General features: G+C 23.7%; 1 protein-coding gene across 2 annotated transcripts in view; it reads right to left on the bottom strand.

Annotated features, from left to right (window-relative positions):
• The window catches only part of LOC113558531 (cyclic nucleotide-gated cation channel beta-1-like), an 84,045-nt gene that overhangs the window by 39,022 nt on the left and 27,546 nt on the right, over positions 1-17,477 (bottom strand). The window contains exon 3 of one of the 2 annotated variants that reach the window (XM_026964015.1): positions 13,324-13,474. In XM_026964015.1, coding sequence (XP_026819816.1) covers positions 13,324-13,474 — 151 coding nt within the window. The remainder of the gene's footprint in view (positions 1-13,323; positions 13,475-17,477) is intronic. The other variant, XM_026964016.1, reaches the window with a different exon arrangement.

Here is a 17,477-nt window from a genome sequence, read left to right as displayed (position 1 = left end):
CATACCTATGGCAAACACGTAAGCATACACACTTTATTGTCTGCGATAAAAAGAAATAAACCTCGCAAGACCTCTTGTAAAATAATGCAAATAGAGACAACCGTTGTTCAAGACAATCTTCTGAAATTCTAAACCTAATTCACGACAGATACAGAACAATCCATTATTTAAGAGTTTCCTTCCTTCGCCAGTAAATCAACAAACGTAAGTATACGGGTTTTGTGATACTTGTCTATTTATCCAAAATATCCATGCAATGGTCGCTTTATGTATATTATGCACCAAATTATGTTGTGCGGGATTGCAATGATTGCATATAATATTATTTATAAAAAAATATCATAATGTAGCATATTTGTATTCTCATTAATATCTTTAATATTTTCAATCGGTCGGTCGGATTTAGTTGTTCGTCACTTCATACAATTATCCCTGCCTTTATGTTTTATAATACTGCAAGCATATATGTAGTTTATTTATAAAAGTACACGATCCTGTGTATTTCCATTATTGTTTTTAATTTTTTTTTAATCCCACCATCGTATTAATATTATTGTTACAAAAAATTATTGATGTATTTCTTCTTCTTTTATTTTTTATTTTTTTGTTATTTGTGTTTACCTTAGTCTGTTACCTTTTTAGCATAACTCTATATATTACTCTAATTGAATGTATATTTACTATTTAGTTACCGAAACATTCGTATTATGTGTACAATATACATCGTGGTATTGTCAGGATATTATACATACCTATATAACAATATGTTATTGATTTTCTCACCACTCATCAGTCACTATGCATGGCATTCTGCAATGTCAATAATTATACATCTTATGTTATATTCGATTAAAATAAACCTTAAAGGGGGCTGATATATGCATAACTATATCCAGGTTTATATACTACTTTTATATTTAAATTGGTTAAATGTATCTGTTATTAGACAAAGAGACAATATATAATATGACTACCCAGTTTATCAAAAAAGATAATCGTTTTAAATGTTTGTTTATATTAAAATAAGTTAAAACTCTATGATGTTAAAATACTACTGACTTCTTAAATAATAAGTATAAAATTAAGTATTAATAACAACTTGCATTACATTTAGATCACGAAAAAAATGAATTTAAAAAAAAAGTCAAGGAATAATTTAATAATTTAATTGTCTTAACTCTTTGTAGACAATAATGATTTAGATGTAATATGATTACCGATTAATTAATTTAAAATAGAATAATGATCAATGACTGGAATTGGTCGGAGGATAATTTTTTATCACGTTGTATTATATTAAACCAGTATATTTTAAAATGAAAGTATTTTTTCTATTTTGTTATTTTTGGTAATTATTAACATTTATATGAAATAACATGAGGCAAATCCAAAGGTATCAACTGTGTTCAAGTTTCAATTTATAGTAATGACTATTTGGTCCGATTTTATAGAAAAAAAGTTTTAATGGAACGTTGTTGTAAAAACCAATAAACTAATAGCAACACCAAGAATCTTAAGATAGCTAGTAGATTTTATTGAAGTTGAGATTTTTTTATTATTTAACCTGTCATATATACGAAGAAAAAAAATACCAATGCAATATACCAACGCATTATCCTATAGTTATATAATTAATAAAATAGTCTTGTGCTTAAAACATTCACCACAACTAAATATAAATCCTAATTTAAATAATAATTAATAAAAATAGTATTCAACTTTTTGTATTTCAATTTTAATCATTTAATTAACATATAGATATACAAGGGTTTATTAAAAATTGTTATATTGTTAGTATTATTTATTATGATATTATTAGTATTTATTATTAGTAATTGTCATGATTGAGATTTTTATTTCAACTCTATTAAAAATCAATTAGTTAAGAAACATGCTAAAATATTTGAATAGTAATTTTTTAAATGTATTATACCATAAGTGATTAAATAAAAATAAACCACGATTCAAAATGAAAATATTAAAAATATGAGACTTGATTGGGAGGAGTCGAATAATGTTTGTAAATCGTATATGTCAATTTTAGTAAGTTGAAATATAATTTATATAATAAGATATAATATTATAAGTATTTGTTTTAACTTAAAGAATACACCAATTAATTAAACAGATTGTTATTTTTTTTTATTCATAACAAATAATATGTACATACACAAATAAATCCATCAATAAGTGCCTAAAAAAAATAATTTTGTTGATATAATAATTATTATTAAATTCAAAAATGGTTACTATAAAAGGAAATTTAATAAATTGTATAATTATGTACCAATAAGTGATTTGATTATAGCAAACTTTTATACATGTAATTAATATAATATAAACTATAAAATTGATGAATATTTAATAATTTGTGCTACTAATATAATTTATCTTGATATATGTACATTATACTTATTTCGATACATTGTCTGTTGATAAAGAAAGGTCGAAAGAATTGAAAACGTATATTATTTGTGTAGGATATATCCGTCGAGTCATATATCGACGTATCAAAAGATAAATTTGCTTCTAGACTTACAATTGTATTGACTGAAAAAAATATTGGATGAAAATCTCACACGACCAAATTTTACGGGGTAGCCGTAGTTGTTCGAAAAGAAAAGAAAAGATGTCACGAGATTATTGTATAAACATATTCAAAAAGCAATGTTCATACACAGTTGTTACACCTGTCAAATCTATTCATTATTTTTGCATACATCGAAATTAGATCTGTTCAAACATGCAAGGCAAAGTAGAATTCTCATCGTAATTAGATATGATCCACAATTTAGTAGATTTAAAAAAAAAAAAGAATTTCAAGAAGCTTAAACTCTATGTGGAATTATTACTTAAGAGTAGTCGGAACTGAGCAGGGTAAACAGTTTTGTCGAGTCAAAAGTGATTAGTAGTTTTACAAAGGAGGTAAACTGTGATTACTTTATAGTATCATTAATATATATTACATTCATAAATCAAAAATGTTCTCAATTAATTATGTTCATTAAAAAATATATATTTATGTAATAGGATCGTTTTCTTCAGTATATGTATCTCCATATAAACAAATTCACGTTGATGAAAATTCACGAATGAATTAAATAATGCCTATATGATCAATTTACAATTATTGGCCATCATGACAAATTAAAAATCTGTATTAGTATCAGTAACAGTAATGGAATTTTATACAAACTAGAATATTTACCTTAAAAAAAATATAATCCACATTGCTTAAAATAATTAAATTATCATTGTAATTTAATTTTAATGAAATTTACAAATAAACCAAGAGGAAAGTATGGTATATTAACATTTTGAATTTTTTTGTTTGTTATTAATAAAATATGTGACTAAGAACTTCCTATATTGGTGTCATACAAATATACTTGAGTTACGAGAAAAAATTGTATTATTATTTTATAATCGGAAAAAAATAGAATTTGTTGATAAAGAATACTTTTGAATGAAATAAAAAACATGCCAAAAACTTTTATACATTTAATTTTAATTACAGAAATTATCATAACAAGTTTAAGTTTATACCGACATAAAGTTTTTTTTTATTGTACTTGCTTAAATATAATTTTAAAAGTAAAATTAAAAAAATATATATCTTATTAAATAAAGAGTAGCTTTTAATATCTTACACTCAGTATTTTAAAATGAAAAATTAGATTTCTAAGGAATTTTAAGCTGTCTTTCTATAATGTGAAATATGATACAATATATATATATATATTATGTTCACATGAATCATATAAAATTAATTTAATGTTGATGAAATACTCATTATACAAGTTTGGATATTGCTTGAATTATTATGTCAAAAATATATTTTGTTTTCAATGGTAGAAACATGAAAATTATTATCTACTTATATATCCTTATTGGTGCCACTAGGACGAGAGATTTCGGGTCATTAGCATCCTTAAACCCTAAATTAGTACCTCGAGAGGTATTAAAAATTATATAAATTCTAAATTAAATTTATCACTTAACTAGGTACTAATAATTTTCAACCTAACCTAAAAGATTTATTTCCTTTTGGATCTTAATTAGAAGACTAGTAGCATACACTTCTTTGCAATAATAAGTTTTAAAATACGTAAACATTAACTTTAAATATCGTTTAACATAGAAAACTGTAAAATATATAATAAAATATTCCACGCGGGGCTAACAAAATGGAATTCACTTTAGATTTTTATGTCACGTATAAATCTTCTTGAGAATCATTTACCATAAAATTGTAATGATTTAAGAGTTTATTTTTTAGATTATGCAGCAGTTTTATTTATAAGGTATTGATTTCTCAAAAATTAAATTTATAATATATTTTTGTTGACAATCTATAAAACATACCTTTACATGATTTAATTTTATCTTTTAGAATATTTATATTTAAACGCTTATTATATTGTTTAGTTTTAACCTGTTCATTTACCTGAATTTAACAAATTTGTATACTTATTGCCTATTTATTACTTATAAAGAACTTAAAGTTGTGATGAAATCATAATTAGAAATTCTTAACAAAATATCATAAAGTATCTATTTTAATATTGACAATTATAATTTAATAATGATTCTGAGAGTTGCCTATACATCTTCAGTGGTAGTATAAATTTTGGTTATTACTTGATATTTGTTACCTATTTATGTACAAATTACTTATATGCATTTGTATTTTTTAATTGATAGTGATTATTTTTTTTCAATAAACCATTTATGATCGATTAATATATTTTATTTCACATTTAATAAAAGATTAATATTATTGTTTAAAGTTTTACTAATTATAATTATAACTTTATTGAACCAACGAGATGACAAATATAATATTATAATGACGATAAGAATAAAAAAAAGGATTTTTAAAAAATATAACACAGTAGATAACTTGATATTTTAAAACATGAACATAAAAATATTAATATTACTATAATAGTGACATAAAAGTAAAATAATTGAGGCAGATGAAATTGGAATACCTAACTAAAATATATAATATAATATCGAGCCCAGTACAGTAATTTAAAAATTGATTTCAATAATTTATAATTACGCTCATATTATGTGCTTAAAATAGTTCGAGTTGTTTATATTTATTTTTCAGAAAATGGAACTCTATAATTTGCATCTGAAAGTATTTTGTATTAAAATATGTAAGAATTTAAGAAATATAGGTATATTTTGTGATGTATTAAAAAAATATAATGTACAAAGAAAAAAATCACTTTACTCCATCGAAACAATTACAATACCATTTAAAATTCATAAAATTAAAACTCATATAAATGTATTAATATGTATAATATAATAAAAATATCAAAGAAGAATATGAATCTTAACATATTCGAAACATATTATTCAATTATTCATTATATAATACCTATATGAATATTATGAAGTATTATAAAATCTAAATTAATTTAATGTACCTATTTATTGTTTAATATTATGATTTTTATAAATATATTTTTAAATTTTTCATGATAATTTAATTACTCAAATGTGTTGTCTGTATAGATTTAATTTTACTACTCAATCAAAATATCTTAATATTCAATATTAAAAGCTAGTAATCGCTTCAGTATTAAATTTTGTATTGATGAGTATGTTAATAAATTTTTATATTTTTTCTTAAATTTTTTTTTCTATATTCTTTATTCAACGAGATGTAGTTATGTTTGTATATATTAAATCCTAGACACATACTATAGGTAATATGTATGGATTATTGGTTATTTGATAGACCAATTTAAGTGGCAACGGTCATTTATACATTATTTATTTATACTCTATGACATCGTAGGTCACTGACTCAAGAATTCAGAATATTATTTACAGTGTGAAAATACTGTATTATTATTTTTAGCTTTAAAGAATGTTTGAATTGCTTCATTCATATTTTTATTATTTATGTAATACGAAATTAAAACTAATATCAATAATTTACCTACTACTAGATAATGTATGCACGTTTGCCTATGTCAAATTTACTAGGACCTGTGCCTTCGTTCATTCAATGTTACTGATTAACCTGAATTTTTTAAATAAATTTAGTACTAAATGGTGTTCAAATCCAGTATTGATATCAACTGTATAGTACTCTGGTAGCATTTGTTTGCAGTATAAACTTTGACGGAACGAGTTAGCATGTATTACATTATTTGTATATTAAAATGTATAATACACAATATGCTCTAGAAAAAAATATGATGTGCTGAGAAAATTTAAACAAACAATTATTTACATAATAAAAGGTGCGAATGCGTACTAACGTAAGGTTATTACCGTGCGTGTGCTTTGATAGAGACTTGTGCAAGTTATTGAGTACAAAGTTTTAGTGCAAAGCACCACCAGTCGGATTTAATTGAAAATATTTATATGATTAACTTCACAAATAAATAATTATTATACTGAATGTTCAATAGTGATAACGATTTTTTAAATTAAATAAAAACGTTTACACTAATTTTTCATACTGAAACATTGGAAGTTGTATCAATTACCGTCATAAATAGGTACTAAAAAAGTCCACATATAGTATTCCGATCATACAAATTTTAAATTCTGCCGAAAACTAAAGTATACAAACTTAATATTTCAGTGGGATGGCGAAATCAATATGGTTTTTCAATTAGTGAATATATAATAAAGTATTATCGTCATACAAAATAAATAAATAAAGTATAGTATTAACTATTATGATTGTAATTAAAAACAATTATAAACTAGGAATATTAGGATTAAAAAAAATAAATTTTATCATGTGACTTATAAGCTAATTCAACTTCAAGTTTGTGGGTAGTAATATTTATTCTTTGTGAAAGTGAAGAGAAGGGTGGAAGATAAATTCCTCTCGGATCCTTACTAGCGCTTCGTCATAATCGTGCTTTAAACCACAGTCCCCAAGGAGATGTTTTCGTTGTATTCACGTGAAAAGGATAAAACATATATTGGCTGTTATCCAGAATTCGACAATACTGCTACAAGATAGGCGGGGTGACATGAAAATCGCACGTATAAAAGTTGGATATAATAGAGAAGGGTGAGCGGACACGCGGTGGTTTCGTTCATTTTTAGAAATATGATGACTTCTTTCCAAGCCCGCGAAATCGGACCGTGTGAAATATTATACTTAGTAGTTAGTTCAGACAAGAGTCACGTAGGTATGAGTTTATTTTTATTATTTTCAGTTAACGTGCCACAACCTCATCCGACACAAATTCCGGAAATGAAAACTATATAATAAACGAAACGATATAATGCTATATTGTATTACGTTATCATCTAATATTGAACGATTTCATTTTTTCGTAAAATTTTTACGTTTTTTTTAAACGCCGTAAGAATATGTAAAAATCGACGAATAAAAAAATTGTATTATTTGATTTTTAAGTTTTGTCAACTTCTTACAAAGTCACTGGTAACACGTGGAAGGGGGATTTACAACATTGAGGCTACAAAAAGTGAAAATATTTAATTGCACGTTAGACTTGAGTGTAAACGCCAAAACCATATTAAACCTTGAATTTAGGTAAGAGCTGTTTTGTGATGCAAAGTTATAATGCACTAATAGGTATATTACATCCGGGAGTAGAAAGTTTCTTGGAAATTTCAAGTCATCCATGTTTTGGGGGGAGGGTGCAAAACATATACATAGTCAAATTGATTCTTAACAACGAATAGGTACTATACAATATATAACCTAAATGAGCTGTAAAAAACATTTAGGCTCATAAAATATACGTAAATACTTGAAGTAATCACTGCCCTAGAAAACTACGTTTTAGTAAGATATTTGTTTTATTAGTTAAGAGATTAATTAGTTATTTATTTTAACCCACGCGATTTTTATGCGAAAAAAAGTAGGACTATATATAATGGTGGCGTAAGAGCAAAATAGTATTATATTTATATTATTAATTTTAACGTGAAAATTAATTCGATAACACAATTAACGAATAATTTAATATTTGTCATATGTATTTTAATACAATTGAAATTGATTATGGAAAAAAAATTGAACAAGGAATTCGATAAAATTCATAATTAACGTAAGTTTTTCTAAATCAAAAATACATGTTAATTCTTTAAATTATAGTAAATTTGATTTTTTAAATATTTGAACCATTATTTAGGGTGTGTAACCTATAAATACTCTGATAAATTCTATTTGTTAAGTAAAATAAATTAAATTAAGAATAAATCCTCGTTGTTCCAAATAATTGATATTATTTAATTTATGTTGTTATATAATTGTGTAAATAATGAAAATAAGTAGTAACAATAATTTTTAACTATATATAGGATGTTTAAACTTTTAATTCAATAATTTAAAACTATAAGAATTACTATTTTTTATTATTTTAAAATATTATTATATCTTTATGATATTGTAAATAAATATAACATTTTATTTGAATTAAAAAATTATCCCATTTTTTTCAATTTCTATAGATGATATAGTGATAATAAAAGAAATTAAAATGCATAAGTGTATCCAACACGATAATAATATGATATTATTACTTAGAAATAATTACCTAGCTTTATTTATAAGTAAATAATGAATAATTATTCGATTTATTCATAATATTGTTATCATTAAAATGTTATAGATTTAATAATACTAAAAAGTTATAACTGTTCACAAATACTTTTCAAAATATTAGTTGGATATTATTTTGAAACATAATTTATAAGTTACAAGGTATTAAAAGTATAAATAACATATCAGCTATATTTAATCTAAATTATGTATTTAAAAGACCTTTTTTATGAATATAAAAAAGTATGAAATATAATTTATAAGATATAATTATTATTTATGTTGAACTAAGATGAAACTATGAAAAAATAAATAAGATATCATTAAAATATGTCTTAAAATATAAACTAATAAAGAAAAAAATACCAAAAAAAACTTTATTTACAAAAATATTATAGGTATTTGATCTTTGATGTAATGCGAAAAGAGTAAATATGTTTTTAACAAAAAATGAAAAACCATATTATCGTTTCCTATAAATCTTGCATTAAAAATCTAAACTAAGAATGATTGCATTTTTTTGTTTAATGAATTTGAAATACATAATATATTTACGTATATATTTTTTTAAAATAAATAATTTAAGTTACTAACATAATATTTGTGAATCTGATGACTGAGTGATGTATTGTTGTAATACTTATAAATTATAATATAATATATTATATAGAATATTTAGAAAAATATTTTAGAAAGTCATTTTATTGTAAAAATAAATGCAAACTGGGATACAGAGACCAGGCTTAATAGAGGCATTCGTTATCCCCTCGTTCATCTTGGTGTAGGATAGTGGAGCATTATTATTGTACTTATTTGAATGCGATGATAAATCATCGCAAACTAAAAACCTATTTTAAGTGGAGCTAGCTGTTTCTTGCTATGCATTATTATAGTGCTTTTGTGGCATTGCTAAAAATATTTAAATTACTTATACGCGTATAATTGTATAATGAATAAGAATAAATATTAAAAATACAAGACATTTATCATTAAATATAATATAATGATATTATAATATGATATTCGAATCTTTAAAAACTGTAATTATGTAATTACTAATTACCTGTATGAAATTCCAGTAAATTAAGTTTTTTTTAAAATTTTAAGAATTGTAATCATTCAAACTTCAAGATTCTATGAAATATTTCTAACCAGTAATCGACATTATTTTTCATTATTTCTTTTATTGCACGTTTCAGATAATTAGATTGATATAGTACCTATATTGTTTACCTATGATTAAGTAATATTGTGCGATCAAATTAATAAAAATTATAACAAACCAAACTAAATAAAATCTTTGTACATACAATTTGTAGGTTACTTATTTATTTACATTAATAAAATATTACATTCATTTTTAACTAATCAGTGAACTAGATAATAAATACAAATTAGTTTTTTTTTTTAAAAACTTCATACTTTTTAATGTTGCGATGATCGATATGATAATGTATAAATTTTAATATTTTCTATAACTTCAGTATTCTAATCATTTTCTTTGCATGTTTATATAAATATAATAATGGACTTTTAATTTTAAATCTATTTTTGACGTAGGTATTACAGTTTTAAAATATTTTTATTATTGTTCTTTAGTCTTTTTACTACATGTTTAAAATTTACTTAATTAAAGTAATTAAATATTTTGTTCTATATTAAATAATAAAACATGTAATTTTAAGAAATAATATATAAATAGTACTATAAAAAAATACTTATTCCCAGTGACCTATTTAATTCTTGTATTTCTTTGTATGTTTATTTAGATTTCATTTTTTTTTATTAATCTATGAATCTTATAGGATAACTTTTTCAAAACAAGGAAAAATTTTGTTTGGTATTATAAATATAAAACATTTCAATTATTATTTTTAATAAGATTATAATACAATTTGGTAAAGAAAATCTAATGTACAGTGAAAAAGAGTCTATTTTACATATAAAAAAAAAACTATTTTATATTTTATACTTTATCATAGTTTTAATCTCTAATCGAGTGAGTAAAGCGAATTCAATATATAAATTGGTACATAGAACATTTGTGTTCTCGTGATTTGAAAATAGATTTCTTAGTTTTAATTTTTAACTGATAGTTTTATACTTGGAAGTAGAAAAATGATTACAATAATTTTATACCGTAAAAAAATATATTGATTTATACATCTAAGCGATCGTATAATTTATTTTAATCGAGACTATTTGTAACATAATATATAAGTACTTCAATAAATATAAAATGATTGAAAATGTTTTTAGATTATAATTTTATTATTTAATAATGTAAGAATAATTTATTATGATATTATAATATTGTTGTTAAAATTTAATTAAAAGTTAAATTCATTTTTATTGCTAAAAATACATTGACAAAAATTTGTTACTGCTAACTATATTACTGAAAACAACTATATATTAACATATATTTTTATAATTACCAACAACATAATTTATAATAGTTTTCTATAATAAAACAAAACTCAAAATATAATATGTAATATACTTAAAATTGTTGTCAAAATTACAATAACTAACTAATATATTCAGAGAACGTGATATACAGAATGATATTAAATAAAAAATAAATAAATATATAGTATTAATTACTATCTGATAAAAGCATTGTTCAATCATTGTTTGTTATTATTTTTACCATTTTATATGAGGTATTCATTAGTTACTTTAAAAGCGTTTAGCATGGTACTAAACAACATTAATTAATGTGTATATATAAATATAATAACAAACTATATTATTTTAGTATATGATAATTGTAATTTAATGTACAAACAAGATATAATATTTGTATAACGCGTCTTCTAAACATTCCTATACATCCTACGTAAACAGCTCTAGATGTAAATAGATTTTATTTTATAATCAAAGTTAAATAATGCGAATAAATATTTTCTATTTACATCATTTTTTGAATACTATTAAAACAACTACATTATAACACAGAAAATATTTTCACTATCTATCATTATTATTTTTTTAAATTATTTATTTATTGTACTGAACGTTTCATTTTTGTTTTTTTTTTACTATTTGTTTTGCTTAAACAGTATAAAATTAATTCATTTTTTGTACCTCACCGCATTTATTCAATTTATCAATAACATTTTATTTTGCTATTTATAGTTTAATATAAACTATTACCTACCATACATATACCAGAAATTTAATTACTTCTATTTTTATGTAATACACACAAGTAGCCATTTTATATGATAAAAATTAAAAAGTAAAAATCGAATACTCAGAAAACTTATTGACAAACATGGTATAAGATATCATTCTATGTACATTATGTTCAATTGTATGCATATATTACGTAAAACTTCTTTTCAAATATCTGATGCGCAATGGCACACACACAAAAAAAAGAAAATACGCAGGAAGAAAAAAATAAATTGGATCGAATAACGTATATTATATTTTGATATTTGAACATTGATGACATTTATCCAGTTTGATACCTTCACTTTTAATTGGATGACTTACATAACTTAAAGTAAAATGTAATACGTTTTGTTATGACAGTTCACTGGATTTGAAAACTCGTTGTTGCATTGGAATGGAACTCTAATTGCATCCAATGTATTATTTCGATTGGTGTGTTGAAAATAATTTTTGAAATATTCAAGGCTAGTATTTAATTTGTATTAAATATTTATAATTATTTAGTAATGATTAATAGCGACGTTAAATTTTACTTGAATAGTAATAAATTTAAACTTGATCACATCAAAATCTTACTTGAAGTCACAGTAAAATGCATGGAAATGCAAAAAATAATTTTGGGTAATTATCTTTAATGACCATCGCAACAATAGGACAACTTAATTTAAAATGTATATTAATTGTTAAGACTTTAAATTCTGAAGACCATTATTTAAATAAAACTACTGTGATTATACACAGCATTATTGCCATCATATTATGACAGTTTATGTTCGTATAAACAATTATAACGTCAAATAAAATAAAATATTAATGAAATATCCAAAAATATGTTTATGACAAATTCCGATAACATTAAAATCTGTTGAGCCAAAATCACGTGAATATGAGTAGCAATATTGCATAACCATGACGCCGTGCTTAATACTAATGTAAACACATTAGTACGTGTACACCACAATTTATAATATCATTTCGTGAGCCATATATTTTTTATTTATTCTATATTACGTGATAGGATACTAACTAACTATTCTAAAACGAACATAAAAGTGTATTGATTATATTTTTTTCCGATAGTTCGGGCAATGGACAAGTGGACAATAGCAATATGCGATTCACGCAACATATCGTGTTGTTGTGTTTCGAGATATTATATTATATTATCATTATTTACTATTATTTTGCGTTTTTTGATGGACATAAATAATTATGATCTTTGAACCACGCTACGAAGATAACGGTCGAACAAGTGTGACGTAAAAATTCAACGATATCAAACGAAGGCGTTATTTATTGAGTGTTTTTTGAAACAGTGAAAAAAGGTTTGCGAAATACTTACATAAATTGCTCATAGAGTAGTATACTAGTATGGGTGGAGCGTAGTAAATGGTATTTAACAAGATATGGAGGTATCGTTGGGGATGTCTAAAACGGGAGGACTTTAAAAAAAAAACAGGTCTGACGCAATTTTTATACTTTTTGCACTGTACATACACTACACACAGTTAAAAATACAGTATATTTAATAATTTATGGCTGTATATAATAATAATTTACTGTCGGTGTTTCATTATTACCTGTTTTTCAGCCACTTGCCGTGTGGAAAACCGTTTGATGAATGAGTCCTCTCTCTGTAGCGTTGGTTTTGATGTCTTTATCGTTGAAGATATAGCACTAGATAACTGCACGGTGGTCCTGAGTTTCATCCATCTCTGATTGCTCCTGCTTCTGTAGAAAATTCGTTATGTTGAGTTAACGTACATATGATACCTTTTGTTAAATATAACTTTCTAACATCTAACGTATTATACTGTCACGTATAGTTGTGAACAGTTCAATATATAAATGTACTTATCAATTACATATTAAAGAGTGAATCTAGAGATCACGTAATTATTTGCAATGACGTGCCTGTATCTATATTTTATATCATAATTATTATGATACTACTTAAACGTCTTAAGCATGTAGTATAAAACAATATAATATATTTTAGCTAACGTATAATTGAATCAAATCACTACTGGATGTTTGGTTATTGTTTATAACAATTCGATTCATTGGGTTGTTCAATGTATAATTAGTATTCTATTTAGGTACTTTGAAAGGAAGATTAGTTCTGGAATTAAATGTTGGTACTTTGAAAACCCCACGCGGGGTTATAGTGGTATAATTTACAGAACATTCTATTTCATCCGTTATTCATTTTTGCACGAATTCCATGTCATTGAACTTTCTTATATTTTAGACATTTGTACAAGAAAATAAGCAGCACGACCATTCCTAACGGTTTTCAGGTCATACCTAGTTGAAATACCATCATTCTTAAAAAATATTATATTTACATATTTTTCAACTTATTTTTCGGGTCTATTGTTGTCTAAAATTCCATATAAATACTATACAAACGCATATTCAAGAATTGATCTTACGAGTGCACTATATAAGTCTTCAAGACAAATGAGATTACTAAGTTCGCAATAATCATATTTTTAAAATCCTACCGTCCTAAATATCTTAACAATAGACCCTGTAGGTGTTTGTAATAAGCTTTAAGACGAAGGACATAATATGCTATACAAAAATATTAAAACGCTGCCGTTCATAAAATCAGAATTGGTTAATGTGTATACACACATTCGAAATATTTATGAATAATCCATAAACCACATTACACACTATTCAAGCTAGACTGAAGTATGATAATTATTAATTACATCGCCAAGGGACTGAATACTCATGCATGTTATCAGATCATCAGTAAACTTTAAATGGTTGTATTATTATTTAAATGTTTTACCTAGATCGTTAATGAATAGCAGGAACAACAAAGACTACGAAGTCAAGTGCCAATGCAACTAATATAGATAAAGGCTTTTCAATTTTGTCCACGAGAAAATGATTATTTGATAAATATGACGGTTTCTTCACTTAAGCGCCTCAAACTATATATGATTCTAGGGGGTCATCCTATAGTTTATGAATTTTCTCTTTTGAACTCAAACACAGCTGCTTCTTTGTCATCTATCACTCAGTTTAAATCGGAACATGACTTGATAAAAATAAAACAATATTGAACTGCATATTTTAAATATAATATTCCAAGTCCTTTATAAATGCATTTTATGTTATTCTCGTGTATAATTAATATTGTGTCTGAAAAAGTTTTAAGCGAAAGCCCCGAAAACCTTTTAAATGTGTCCATGTGTCCACGGAAACAGGGTACACTTTATCACTCATTATCATGTAGATATTTTTTAACTCTGTTTGCGAGACGTTAAATTAGACTAATAGATCATAAATTTCTATGACTTACAATTTTTTCAACTTATATATATTGCACATGTACATGCGTAAAACATCTTCATTTTGCAACATCATGGCAACCACCATTTCAAATATTATTTTCGAATTAATCAACTTTTTTCAAGAAATTTTGATCTATCAACATGTACTCAATCCCAAAATTGGTGAAATTAGAGCTAGGTATAATTTCAAAATAAAAAAATGTAATCAATTTTTTTTTTTAGTTCTTTGTATTTTTTTGTTCTAAGCACCATATTATGATATATTTTACTTTTATTATTCAAGTAATAAATTATTTACTATTTATGAATTATTATTTTATTTTATTTTATTATTACACATTATAAAATTGCACAATTTATTATAAAAGCATGTATTTTCAAATTCTAAAATTTTAAATTTATATTTTTTCTAAAAATTGTTATACATTTGATTTACAATTATAAATGTATAAGTATACATATCATATACATGCATATACATATTGTCATGAAAGAAAAATATAATAAAAATATTGTGTTCATATATATTATAAATACCTACAATATATATGTACATAGGTCGGCTGTGATTATGTGGCTCAAGAAAAATAAAACAAAGGTGGTCTACAAATCTATAATACAGTTTGCATAATATATTTGTACGAAAAAATGTTTTTAAAATATCATACGCTTATTTTTTTTTTGCGTTCATATTATTTGGTTGGTACAGTATATATTTATTGATAATAATACGTAACAAAACATCGTAGAAGGATAAAATTTCTCTCTCAAAAAATATATATATGTTACTAGTGCGTATACTTTCAAGTAGCGACTAGACGGCCACTTCGATCGAAACAGCTATGCTTAATAAAATCACGTGTACAGCAAATTTATTTATTGTATTACATATTATAATACAAGTATATATGTTAAAAATCGTCAATATTTTTTTAAAATAAACTAATAAGTACTTTATTCAGAATTTTTCGTTTTAAGATTTAAAATTATTATACAGTCAAGTTGTTTTAAACTCATTATTATTTTATGCGTGTCAGGTCTACAAAAAAGGTTCTTTTCCGTGGTAGGTTTATGTAGTGTTTACGTACGACCGTCGAGGTAATACAAAATATAATATTAGATACCTTAAAAAAAATAAACATTTTTTTTCTGTTGCTTACGTTAATAAAAATAAAAGGATTGACAAATGTGACTTACGTAATAGTTTTTTCTTTTACCAACGCATGTAAGAAACCCTAAAATAGCAATTGTCACGATTTAGTAATGTATAATGTTTTTAATGCATTCATATTATTGTCGTTATCGATTTTTGGAACCAAAATTTCGTATAAATTCCATTAAAAGTTTTATATTACAAGTACATATTAACAAAGCTGTAACGACATTACAAATTTTCACCAGTATTGAATAGAATCGTTTAACAGTCGAATCACCAGAGAAGCTACTGTCGATTCGTTTACTTAAGAAAATTACATACATTTTATAATCTCTCGTACGGTGACATTATATTATAATAGGTTACTTAAATTAATTTTTAAGTTAAACCTAATAAATTGTATAATTGTATTTTAATTTTCGTGACATTAAAATTGTTAATTACTGTTATACACATTGTTGTTATTGTATATGTTTGACAGTCATAAAAAATACGATTAAAGTTTTAAAAATAACGAAAAATAATTGCTTAATTTAATTTAATTTAATGTATAACCTATATTTTTAAAATTTTGATCTCGAGTGAATCAAACTAATTTGTAATAAACAATACATTTATTTATTCCTTCAACATACAAACGAGCATTGACTGCCATTTTTCTTTTATTAATATTTAACACAGCCTATACTATACTATTAATAATTATCGACGTTTATATAAAATAAGTGATTTATTTAACCTTTATTATATAATGTACCACTTTGTGAGTCCATTAGTTTAATATATTAATATCCCGGTATTCATATTATTCCTTTTATATTACTGTAATATATATATATATATATATATATATATATATATATATATATATGTATATGTATGTATATATTTTAATCAAAATCTTTTTATGAAATTCTAAACACGTATATCAGTTCAATAGTTGTAACGTGTAGTAAAAAAATCAATTAAACACAAAAAAATTCACTCACTTAAAAGCAAAATCTTTAAATTAAAGATTAAAAAAAATATCCAACCACATACATTAATATTTGCAATGAACTTAAATCATATATAGATATTAAAAAAAAAATTATTTATTTTCATTTAAAACAATATTTTTATTCTAATATTAAAATTATAACTATTATTTTTAAACAACTACATTAATAACACCGTAAATTACAATTTTATTAAAGTTGAATTTAAAACCAAATATATTAAGTTAAAATAGATTTAAATCTAATTTCTTTATGTATTTACTTTGAAT

The sequence above is a fragment of the Rhopalosiphum maidis genome, chromosome 4, assembly GCF_003676215.2.
Source record: "Rhopalosiphum maidis isolate BTI-1 chromosome 4, ASM367621v3, whole genome shotgun sequence".
Classification (NCBI taxonomy): domain Eukaryota; kingdom Metazoa; phylum Arthropoda; class Insecta; order Hemiptera; family Aphididae; genus Rhopalosiphum; species Rhopalosiphum maidis.
This window is presented reverse-complemented; position numbering and strand designations above follow the sequence as displayed.